At 37.1% G+C, this 12,342-nt stretch overlaps 2 protein-coding genes across 5 annotated transcripts; one reads left to right on the top strand and one right to left on the bottom strand.

The window, feature by feature from the left end:
* Positions 1-266: 266 nt before the first annotated feature.
* Positions 267-3,145, top strand: LOC131618570 (uncharacterized). The gene has a single exon (XM_058889766.1). The coding sequence runs from the start codon at positions 558-560 to the stop codon at positions 2,829-2,831; it is 2,274 nt and encodes a 757-aa protein (XP_058745749.1). The 5' UTR covers positions 267-557; the 3' UTR covers positions 2,832-3,145.
* A 299-nt stretch (positions 3,146-3,444) lies between these two features.
* On the bottom strand, positions 3,445-8,848 carry LOC131644368 (uncharacterized). Of its 4 annotated transcripts, none has more exons than XM_058914851.1 (3): positions 8,714-8,848; positions 8,117-8,431; positions 3,445-6,758 (listed from the first exon to the last, which is right to left on the bottom strand). In XM_058914851.1, exon 3 carries the CDS (start codon positions 4,484-4,486, stop codon positions 3,692-3,694), a length of 795 nt encoding a protein of 264 aa, XP_058770834.1. In that variant the 5' UTR covers positions 4,487-6,758; positions 8,117-8,431; positions 8,714-8,848; the 3' UTR covers positions 3,445-3,691. The 4 variants fall into 4 exon arrangements, with proteins under 4 accessions (XP_058770834.1, XP_058770835.1, XP_058770836.1 ...); XM_058914852.1 differs by having other exon boundaries at positions 8,710-8,823; XM_058914853.1 differs by having other exon boundaries at positions 6,338-6,758.
* Positions 8,849-12,342: the final 3,494 nt, after the last annotated feature.

The following is a 12,342-nucleotide window of genomic DNA, read 5'->3' on the forward strand; positions in this document are numbered from 1 at the left end:
AAATATAGGTTTATGATTGTTTCATTAAAAATAATTTCTCAAATTTATATCCGTAACAGAAATTTTGTTTCTTAAAAGTATTGTTGAACGAAACGACAATGTTTGTCAAAATCCCAACAACAGAGAAAGAAAAGGAAAAATAATTAGAAAATGACAAGAGGTAACGAAAAAAGCGGAACCAAATTATGAAATGATTGGGTGTCGTTTGAGTAACAGAGTGACGGAACCGAAAAAATGACAGCAAACACCTTATTTCCATGTTTTCGTCATTTTCTTTCTTCTTCTTTAGTCCCTCCCCCCTCTTCATGCCACGCCCTCCTACGTCGTCCACCTCCCGGACGACTCCGAGTGGCACCCCTCCTCCCTCCCATCGCACCCCCCTCCATTTATCCTCCCTTTTCACCTTCTCCTGGATCAAAACCCTCAAACGCTCCAAAACTTCCGAAAGACTCTACAAAAAATACGTCAGATCCTATAAACTCAAATAACCAACATCATCCTCATTCTCCTTTTCATCATTCTCATTCTCGTTCTCGTTCTCATCATAATCGTTAACAATGTCGCAAATATTGGCACCGTTTCAATTACTGGAACTAAATGTCATCTCAGGACAAGATTTGGCTTCCGTGGGAAGAAACATGCGAACCTACGCGGTTGCATGGGTTCATCCCGACAGAAAACTTTCCACACGTGTGGACACACAAGGCCACACCAATCCAACATGGAACGACAAATTTGTCTTCCGCGTCGACGATGAGTTTCTATACAGCGACACGTCAGCGATCATGATTGAGATCTATGCATTGCATTGGTTTAAAGATATTCACGTCGGGACCGTTCGTGTTCTCGTAGGAAACCTTATTCCTCCGCCGGCTAGGCCTTTTCATAACGACCGTGCTCCGCTTGGTATGCGGTTTGTCGCGCTTCAGGTTCGTCGGCCTTCCGGGAGGCCTCAGGGGATTCTTAATATCGGTGTAACGGTTTTGGATAGCTCCATGAGGAGTATGCCGTTGTATACTTTGAATGCTTCTGCGGTTGGGTATCGGCATTTGATGGGAGAGAAAGATGCTTATGATAGCCATAATCATCTTAGTCCTCATGTTTTCGGAGGTGACAAAGGTGGCGGTGGAGGTGGAGGTAAACCTGAACTACGACGAACCAAAAGTGATACGAGTTCTGTTATTGCATGTGAAGCGGTTTTGCGTCACCAACGTGCTATTATTAATAAGGAAAGAGCTAGTTCTGCGATTTCTGGTTCGGAAGTTAGCGAAAATAAGGTGAATAAAAACAAGAAGAAGAAGAAAAGTAAGAAGAAAAAGCCGTCTCATGATGAGGAAAGTTCTATCATTAGCAGTGTTCTCAGCGATGGGGTTGTTCCGTGGATAGTAAAAAATGGAAAAGCAAGTTCTGCTCCTTCTGATACACACGTGGAACCGCCGCCACCACCACGGTTTAGCCATGACGAACACGGCAACTATGATGAAAATGATAATGATAATCATCACGATCATTATCATCATGATGATATTGATAATGATATTGATGATAACGAGAAGGATGTTTCGTTTGTTAACACTATTTCTGAAGCTGCTACAAGAGACACTGATATCAATGAGAAACAGAACTTTGCCTATCAAGTTAAGGCCACGCCAAATCGTCATTATCCGAAATCTCCGATGGTGGAGTTTAAAAACTCTCCGAAGCCAAAGTTTATGAAATCCCCGACTATGCCAGAATATAAGAACTCTCCGAAGCCGCAGTTTAAGAACTCTCCAATGCCAGAGTATAAGAACTCTCCTAAACCGCAGTTTCATAAATCTCCGAAGCCGGAGTATAAGAATTCTCCAAAGCCTAAGTATATGAGATCTCCGACTATGCCAGAATATGAGAACTCTCCAAAGCCTAAGTATATGAGATCTCCGACAATGCCGGAATATGAGGACTCTCCTAAGCCACAATTTAAAAACTCGCCAATGCCGGAATATGAGGACTCTCCTAAGCCACAATTTAAAAACTCGCCAATGCCGGAGTTTAAGAATTCTCCAATGCCACAGTTTAGGAATTCGCCTATGCCGGAGTATAGGAATACGCCTATGCAGCAAGTTAGGAATTCGCCTATGCCGGAGTATAAGAATTCGCCTATGCAGCACGTTAGGAATTCGCCTATGCCGGAGTATAAGAATACTCCCATGCAGCAAGTTAGGAATTCCCCTATGCCACAGTTCAGAAATTCCCCAATGCCTCAGTTTCGAAACTCTCCAGCGGTGGCGCCACATTTTAGGAATTCACCGGCAGTTTCGAAGTTCAACCCTGCAATGGGATTTGGCGGTTCGCACAGGGGAACCCCGATGCATCCGTTTGGAAAGTTGAACGGTGGAATGGAATATGCGACACCGATGAGGTCCAACTTGGCTAACATGAGGCCGGTTATGATGACAGAGTCTGAGCTGGGACCATCTCCGTCAGAGGTTGCAGCTGCAATGGCAAAGAAGCCAGTGATCGATGAGGATAATTCAACAGTGGGAGGGTGGAGTTTGGATGAGAGTGTTGAAGGGTTGGGGTCAAAATTAGAGAGGTGGCGGACGGAGTTGCCTCCGGTGATAGACAATGGTGAGATGTCAAGCTTACCAACAACAAACACGACGAAAACTAAATCTAGCCGCCATTCGCGGAGGCATACAGATGGAGGGAACGGGTTGTTTTCTTGCTTTAGTAATATCTGTGGTGTTGAGTGCTCCATAGTATGTGGTGGTGACCCTAAAGCCAAGGCCAAGGCCAACAAGAATAGTCGCCGACAAACTTCTTCCGACGACAGTTCCAGCCTTCTTTGACAAGACAGCCTGAGGTAGCATTGCATGCATGCATGGTGGATCATGGGAAAGGACTAAAGTGTGATTTTCTTTATTATTTCCTTTTTTAGTTCTTTTGTGTCATTCCTATATGAAATCATTGGAATTCCACATAATTCCTATACACATTATATCATACAAAATATAATTATGTATTTATATTCATGTATTTACCTCTCTCAGTTTTCTTATAGTTGTAGACTGAGTCACTGAGATTCTCAGTCTAAGTTATCACTGCATATATGTATATGATGAGTAGCATTTTGTAGAATGAGAATCTCGGTAAGCTGGTTGAATTTTTGGACTAGCATTTTGTTGTTCTAAAGAACTCATACTGACACAGACACAACATTGATACGACACATAAACTCTAATAATAAACTGAAGATACGAAAGTAATTGAATGGAAACACATATTGATGTTTGTCCAATCTGTAATGCTTGAGATTTATACAGGAAGTTCATATGAGAAGAACTGCCATAAGATTGCTTCTACGTGACATTATTAAGGTGTTATTGGACATGAATTTCAACAGAAACCTCCGGTACCAAAGTACAAATTGTTTATAATCAACAATTGACAAATAAACCAACCTCTAGGATTTAGAGAGCCTAGTCTCTGCCAAACCAACCAATATACCAAATACCCGATCCCTTCCTTTTCCCTTTCACCCTATATTTATAATTCTAACTACCTAAAGCAGTTACAAAGCAGTTACAAAGCAGTTACCTAGCAGTTACCTAGCAGTTACTGCACACACAACATTTAATAATAATAAATAAACTACCTAATAAGCCTATTACTAACAATACTCCCCCCCTAAACTATCACCAGGGTCCCATTACTTGAAGCAGAGTGATAGAGCAAGGCGTGAAACATAATAACTTATGCCTGGATCATACACTCTGTTTTGAGTGGTCTGTTTGATCCAAAAACATAGCATGACAGCAGTAGGCATCAGCAGCGCCGGTTTTATCAAACCAGAGAATAATCCACCCTTCACCAAGGACTCGTCTGGACCTGGTGGCTTTGGCGGCGGTGACGGCGCTAGGTTGTCCAACTTGAGTGAAGCCTTGCTTTCTCCGATAGTTGTTCTAGATAGTCTTGTCATTGATTCACACACCATAGTCTCGCCATGTTCATCAAAATGTCTGTTGATACCAAAAAATTTGCAAAAATTTGTTTTTGTCACTAGTTGCTTTTCGATAATGACATTCATGAGCGAATTTTCAACATCTTCTACTTTAGGAATTTCTACCTTTTCCTTCTTTCTTTCTTCCACTGTCTGAATGAGGGCAGAATTTCCTAGGTATGTTTCTTCTTTTTGAAGGTTTAATGTGTGAGGCGCCGACAACTCCGATTCTAATTCAGGTTCCGCTTCTTCATATGATATAGGAAGAAGGTCTCTATACTCTGGCTTAAAATGCCAAAGCAGCGCAACCGAAAACGTTTTCCAATTCGCTTGTAGATGGCGTCGACTCCACCATTGCCACCATTTTAGAGCACGGTTTCTCAAGGCTTTCACTGCCTCTGGCAACTTCTCACTTTCCGGTGTTCCCACAACATCAAAGTGTTTCTCAATACAAATCAACCACCAATAGGCATCTTCGCCGCCGTCAAATTGTGGCATGTCCATTTTTCCTTATTGGGATTTTCTTGCTTAGGATCAAAACTGCTCTGATACCAGTTGATAGGAACCGGTACCAAAGTACAAATTGTTTATAATCAACAATTGACAAATAAACCAACCTCTAGGATTTAGAGAGCCTAGTCTCTCCCAAACCAACCAATATACCAAATACCCGATCCCTTCCTTTTCCCTTTCACCCTATATTTATAATTCTAACTACCTAAAGCAGTTACAAAGCAGTTACCTAGCAGTTACATAACAGTTACATAACAGTTACTGCACACACAACATTTAATAATAATAAATAAACTACCTAATAAGCCTATTACTAACAATACTCCCAACTACCTAATAAGCCTATTACTAACAAAACCCTTGTATCTTCACATGAATAGTCCCTACAGTTGAACCAGTTTCATTATGTTAAAAGAAGTTTGAAAATACCAGCAATAATGTTTACCATATTTTAACACACTATTATAAACAAGCAAATGTGGACCAGTTCCTATTGTAAAATATATGCAGTCTTCATGTGAAAAAGAAAATGAAAGAGAAAGAAAATCATAGCTGACATACACCAGCTAAGAAAACTTTTGCTGCAGCCATAAAATCTTCAGTCTTTCCATCTGTGCATGATCCAATGTATACTCTGTCAATTTAAACATTGTTGCATTATCTTGCCAATGAAACAAGAGTATGATTGGCAAAACTTGTTAGTTTACATGCATAAACAGATGCAGGATCTTACCTAAAGAATTACAGAACTAGTGCATTTCACTCTTTTTTATCAAATTGAAAATTCAGCAACTTACATTGCAATGTATGTATATGTATGAGAAGTAACACAAGCATAAACACATATTACAAGCTTGATAACCGACAGAAGACATAATAAAAGAAATTGGGAACATAGAGGGCACTATATAATTCCAAAAACCTCAAGGTACTTGTATGTGGTCCTGTCAGCAGCAACAATACCATTTTTTCCTCCAGCTTCTACAACCATGGTGCATAGTATCTGTCATCCTTTCTTCCATCTACAATGCAACACTTCTGAAATCGTATACTTTTGGGAAAATAACATTAGCATAGAGAAAAAGAAAACATATGCGTACATAGAGTTAAACTTTCAACAGTGGTCCTAACAAACTCCATCGTTTCGTATGTTGAACAAGACATAGTACATAGAGTTAAACTTTCAACAGTGGTCCTAACAAACTCCATCGTTTCGTATGTTGAACAAGACATAGTACATAGAGTTAAACTTTCAACAGTGGTCCTAACAAACTCCATCGTTTCGTATGTTGAACAAGACATAGATACTTCGCCAGATGATCTAAAGGTTGGCTATAAATGTTTGCACATGGCAACACTGGCGAGAAAAATTAATAGTTACAGTGAATATTGAATAATATACTTTTGTTACATAATTTTGATCAACCACATTTGATTCAAAAGAAGAAAAAAATGAAGAAAAAAAATGCACCAAATGTCCCATTATTTTACCATTAGAGCTCTCTACGGATTTAGATTACATGCACTCAATATTATGCATTCTTCTGATACATTCAAAATATTGATGATTGTTAGTCGAAAAACATGCCATATGATTTTAAGTTATATGTTTTAATGTAAAAAACAAATTTTGTTTTGCTTCGTCTAATTTTAATCCAATCGATATCCTAAAAGTATTAATGCATCATCACATGTTTGGCTATTCTCCAAAATTACCTTCTAAAAGTCGCACGTAAGCTGAATAGAAGGACAGATAGTAACGAAACATCGCAACAATGTTAGTACAAACCATTTCTTTTGTTTCTCATAAATTTCTTCCACATCAAGTAATCTTATTCGAAATTCACCATTACGCCAATTCATATATAAATAAAAAATGACATGACCTAACAACTTTGTGCTCGTCGTGTACTGCGTATTTGCACCAAGGCAAGTTTAATTAATGGGCTAATATTTGAAGACAGTGTCTTCTCAGCTAACAAATTTTATGTCTTTATCTGCTCTTCAAAATTGTTAGAAAGATATGACATAACACAAATTAAAATTGTGTTTTTGTCATTTCTCCAACTCCAAGTTCTACATTTATTTGCCAATAAAACAAATTATGACAAAGGTTACATGCTTCTGCTCTCTAAGAAAATGTTTTATTGACAGCCATCCGACGCTAAAAGCTTCTAAAATCATGATAAGTGACAACATTGCAGATCTCAGATCATCATTTTGGTTGGAGCAGGTAAATTTGCATCTTTACTCGCAGTATCTCCTGGAAAAACCACAGAAGCAGTAATTGAAGGTAAGAGAAACATGATGGCGCATACAATCCAATATGGTAGAAAATGAGGATTTTTCAATCACCTGATAAGTATAATACATCTCTAACTTGACTAACCAGCATCAAACCTTAACTAATACTTTACGTGATAGACATGTTATAATATTTTAAGCACAAAAACAAAAATGTGAAAGAAATTCGCACCATCAGTTAAACTAAATGTGTCTAAGAATGTGGGGTTGTAATATTGATCACTTCAGAGCTTACAGGATTGGAAGATATGGTATTTAACTGCTGTCTGTATGGTATTTAACTGCTGTCTGTTTAGTTTTTTCCTCATTTTTTTATCTTTATAGATCGGATAGATATTTTGCCAATTATATTGTCATTCTCTTTCAAAAAGTTAACATTTAACAGCTTGGTTAACTACTGTTTTACCTCAAATCCCACTTTCTCCCTCTATTACCTATTTACCCTGTCACTATATCTATCTCAACTGGAAAATTTCAGATGCATAGGAGTTCTGTAGATAATAAGTTCACTAACAATAGCAAGACCCTATCGACATGACATGACCTTCAGAGCAGCTTAGATATCCTATGGCAAAAATACAACAAAAATGAAAAATTACATAAAGGCGTCCTAACCTGATTTTAGGCTAAGGCAGTATTTTTTTGGTTTTCTTTTCTGGCAAAATCTTAGATATATTTTAAGAAAACCAAATTGAAAGCCAGAATTAAAGAAAGAAAAAAAAAAAACTACCGCAGCAAGTCAAAAATTATCTCCCGGTTTTTCAGCAGTAATATCTTATCAGCTGTTATAAGTGTTCTGTTTTTCCAAATTGGACTTTGGCACTAAGACTATATTTTCCTGAATAATTACCATGACGGGGACAGTGAAACTAGGTTCCCTCTCATATAATTGATCAAATATAAATCATACGCATCCATTCCAACCACATAGGATTGAAATAGAGGCATAGAATTGCCTTCCAAATAACAAGATGGACAGCCCACCAAAAGCAAAGGAACTCACAGGAAACTAGTCTTGTTTGGATAAACAGCTATATTAAGTGCTTGTAGCATAACTGATTATCTTATAAGTGCTTATCTATAAGTTATTTGTATAACAAAAGATAAAATAAAGGCAGAATATTTTCAGATAAACTAAAAGTTGTAATTTATCCTACAGAAGTTATGGAAATAAGCTGAAAAGAACTTAGGTACATATCTAGCCGTTTTCGCAAGCCCTCCCAAACAGTCTCACGAGCTTATGCAAGTAGATAACATAAAAAAAGCTAATCTAAACAAACACCACTATATTGAAGAGAACAGATAAAAATGAATTACCAAATGCAGATTGTTGAGGAGGCAGAGCTTCTCCATAGATTGCTTGGAGTCTTTCCAAAGGAACCGGGGCCGAATCAGTTGCGGCTTCAGCATAAAGCTGCTGCTTCCAATCCCAGAGAGTCTTTCTAATGGATTTATTGGATTTGGTTAGAGATTCCTTCTCGGCCTCTAAAGCTTCAACAGTATTTTGCTGATTCCAAGATCTCAGTCCCAGTAATGCAAAAGACGAAAACAAACCAACATTTATCACTGTATTGTTGTCTGAAGCTCTCTTAGCTATGTCAACTATTTTGTAAACAAACTCCATTTTCTATCCTGAAATCAAAAACCCTAAAGATAAGCAATTTCAACTTTAATTTTGAAAATATTTATTGATTTACAAAAATAATCAACAAAGAGCATATTCTATCTACTTCGAACTCAATTTCATTTTCATGATTTTTGTAATCGAAATAACGTTAGATCTTAACCCTAATTTTTCATACTCAGACATAAACGGTGAACAGTTTTAGCAAATAAAATTTAAATCCCTTTTTTTTTTTAACATAACTCTTAAAACTGAGACACAAGAGAATAAGAATAAGAACACTAACTTACAAGAAATGGCGGCAATCGCTGAAAAGAGTATGTTACACAGAGAGAAAGACTGAGGATTTTATTTTGGTTCAATATCACCGAATTATGTATCCTCAAACTCAAACCTTAACTTTGAGTAAATAAAATAAAATAAATCTCAAATCAGCATAAAATACTTAATTTATTTTAGTAAAGTTTCTTAATGGTTATACCCTCTTTTATTTATGGCTTAATTATAGTTTTACTCCTTCAATTTAATTCTTTATTTAGTATTGGTTCCATAAATAATTTATGTAATTTTTATGTCCTATAATTATATTTAGTTAGAATATACTTTTAAAATTTTAAATATTGTCTTAGGTTAATTTAGAGCTATCTCACGCGGATAAGTGAGAAGGGGGAAAGTGAGAAGCCCTCTATGTGGTGTTTGCGTAAAAATGATATTGGATCTTCTCAACCTTAGAATTGAGATAGTTATAGTAGCTCTTGTGCCTGGGTCTCTGGTTTTTAGAAAGTAATGGTCGCTTCCAAGAGAGTGTATGAATTGGGCAATTGATTTCCTATTATCTATAGGAGCATGGTTAGTTTTCCTCTTAATCTTTTTTTTCACCATTGTGAAACAGAGACATATCACTTTCCATATTCTCACGTTTTGTGCGAGTTATCTAAGAAACAAACAACATATCTGGGGAATGGGTGTCTCATCCAAATGATGGACGCTCGAACTAATAAATGGGCGATCAGGAAGTCGTGTTGGACGATACATTACACCCATCCCCTCCCACGACGCCTCTTACGGTCCCTTTACATATATACCATTACACAGTCCCATAAGCACGAGGCTTAGAAAGGACGAAGTGATTTAGTCTTGTTTCTCCTCTCCTTGTCTTGATGAAACCCTCAAATAAAAGGTTAGTCACTCGTATATGGGGTGAGTCCCTTATGTATGAGGCAAGTCTGACATATGTCTCAAGGTGTCAATGATGTGATTCATACGCCAACTGAGGGAGATCAAACCCTTGTCAACTGAGGGGAATCAAACGTCAATTGAGGGAAAGCAAACTTCATTTGAGAGAAAACATGTGTTGCATTGAATGCAGTCGATGATGATTTTCCTCGGGAAGCCAATTTTAGTGTTACTCCTTATGCGTGTCTTTGACATGGGGAACCTTTCCCTTTTCTTGTAACTGTTGAAATGCCTAGTGTGACGGTCGTTTACCCCTACGACTGGACTTTTCCTCCCTATAAACAGATTTTGACTTTCCTCTCTTAATCTTTTATGCACCATTTCCTTCCAAACTTGCATCCATATAGTTAAGAGCTCTAATAAGTGCAAAACACATTCATTTCACAAGTTCTTGATTGTGATTGCAGGTATGACTCTGTTCTTTATTCGCTCCCTCTATTCTTATTAGATTTTATAACGTTTAAGGAGTGGTTGCGCACTAACATAGTAAATTAGGCCTCTAGATCCGTGAGAACCCTGGTAGTTATGATAGTGACTTTATTGCTCTTCGTGTTCTTATTAAGAAGCGATGGCTAAAGAAATTTCTAAGCATTTCAACATTCAAGACTTACCGTCTCTATATTCTAATGAGGAGAATATCATTGTTTATCGGCAGAAAATCAGACTTTCCAATACCGAACATGAGGAAGATGTTTTTTTGGAACCATGTTACGAGGGGAAGGGCCCTAAACTGGTTCTAAGTAGGATAGATGAATACTTGAGTGAGTTTATGGTTGAGAAAATCCTTGCTTCGAGGTCCATTATTCTTTACATTGTGTTGTATTTTTCTCGTTACTTTTTTGTAGAAAAATTGTCTACAACTCCACTAGCTGAGAGGAAGGAGCGTCGTGGTCAGGAAGAAGGCCAAACTCCAATCGACGAATAACCCTAAGTGTCGGCCAAGCATCCTAATAACAATGGACAAAAATGTCTGGCGAGGATCATACCTAGGGTGATGCCTGCCCCCCTAAAATCCAAAAACAAGGAGAGGGTTCTTCACATGTTCCAAAAGATGGTTAGATAACAGCTACTGAGAAAGATAGGGTTAAGGGGGATTCCTTGCCAGCAAAGGATAGTTATCATCCCAACCTTTTTTGGAGTGATCCTTCTGCAAATCAAATTAGATTAAATCATATCTAATCAAATCTTCAAATGCAATGCAAAAAGTTTTGACATCCAATCAAGCAAATCAGATATTATATCAGCTTTGAAACAAATCTTAAGAGAATCCAATCTTCAATGTGCTACTTGATCCACAAAGCAAATCTTATGGTATAATAGAAACAGTTCTTCCATAAATAGAAACAACACAGGGTGCAATGTCGTAGCAACATGTCACGACATCTTGTCAACATCTTGTTGAACTTATTATTTTTACCAAAATGCAGCCAATAAGCAAAAACATAACATTAGGAATAAATACCCTTAAGAACCAGCAATCTATAGAGATGAAATAAGTTGTTACAATGTTAATTAAGGCAATCAAATGAACTAGATATCACACTCTAATTCCTAGCATGTTTTTCTCGTATTATTTTCTATTTTATAAAATTTTCTCTTATTTTACTCTTTCACAACAAAAACAAACTCTAAACCTTTCAATTACTTTTGTTTAACTGAATTAAGGCTCGAACCGTATATTATCACGTAGTCCTTGAGATCGATATTCTGGGATTTCCCAATATTACTACATTGGCAGATTAGTACACTTGTTAATTTACCGACCACTCACCAGTTTTTGAAAATCTCTCTTGGATTACTTCCATTGGCTCATAATAGCTATACTTGATTATAAACCTTCAACACAATATCATCATCAAACCGAATCCTTTTCTAGTGAGTGTAAAATTCATCCATACATATTGGTTTATCAAACTTCATCTTCTTTGAAATTAAACAAGCACTTGGAAGACCATACATCTTCCTAAGTAAACAACAACACTTTGACCATCTTAACCTGTTTTATGTGCTTGCCTTGCTTCGTGAAATATAAAATCTAATATTGTTTGAGATATGTTACCAACCAACTATGAATAAAGGATGTTATCTTCGAATCAGTGTTCTAACACAGTAATGCTCTTACAGATGTTTGTATCTTATTATGTTGGTTTCAGAGCATTTGGTTCACGATGTCCCAATCTTGAAAAAAACCACCTTTGCTATTTCCCAACTAATTATATAGTGTCGCATATGCAGATTCAATTCAGTTAGTTGTTGTATTGCCAAGGTTTCTAACCTGATTGGTTCAGGCACAAACAATCTTCTCCTTCACCTGGTCCCAAATAGTACTCTTAACATGTTTCAGGAAATATAAATATCTCACACACACTCTCCTAAAATGCATTACAAATTCGAAATATAACTCTTTCATGGAAGAATTTATTATTTAAGTCCATGCATCCATTATCTTTTCCAACACCACACAAGGTTTGACTATTTTTTTCCATCTTCACCTTTGATTTGTTTGATGCCTACCATAGGTTTTAGTCGACTTCTCACATTTTTTGTTATATGATACTTACGAAGTAATGCATACAATGTAGGAAATATCGTTGCAACCGAATTCATTAGTGTCATGTCGCTATCAGTGACAGTTATATTTGGCATGTTTTCTTGGTCCTTCAACATAGTTTCACTCATTTCC

The sequence above is a fragment of the Vicia villosa genome, linkage group LG1 (genome assembly GCF_029867415.1).
Source record: "Vicia villosa cultivar HV-30 ecotype Madison, WI linkage group LG1, Vvil1.0, whole genome shotgun sequence".
NCBI lineage: Eukaryota > Viridiplantae > Streptophyta > Magnoliopsida > Fabales > Fabaceae > Vicia > Vicia villosa.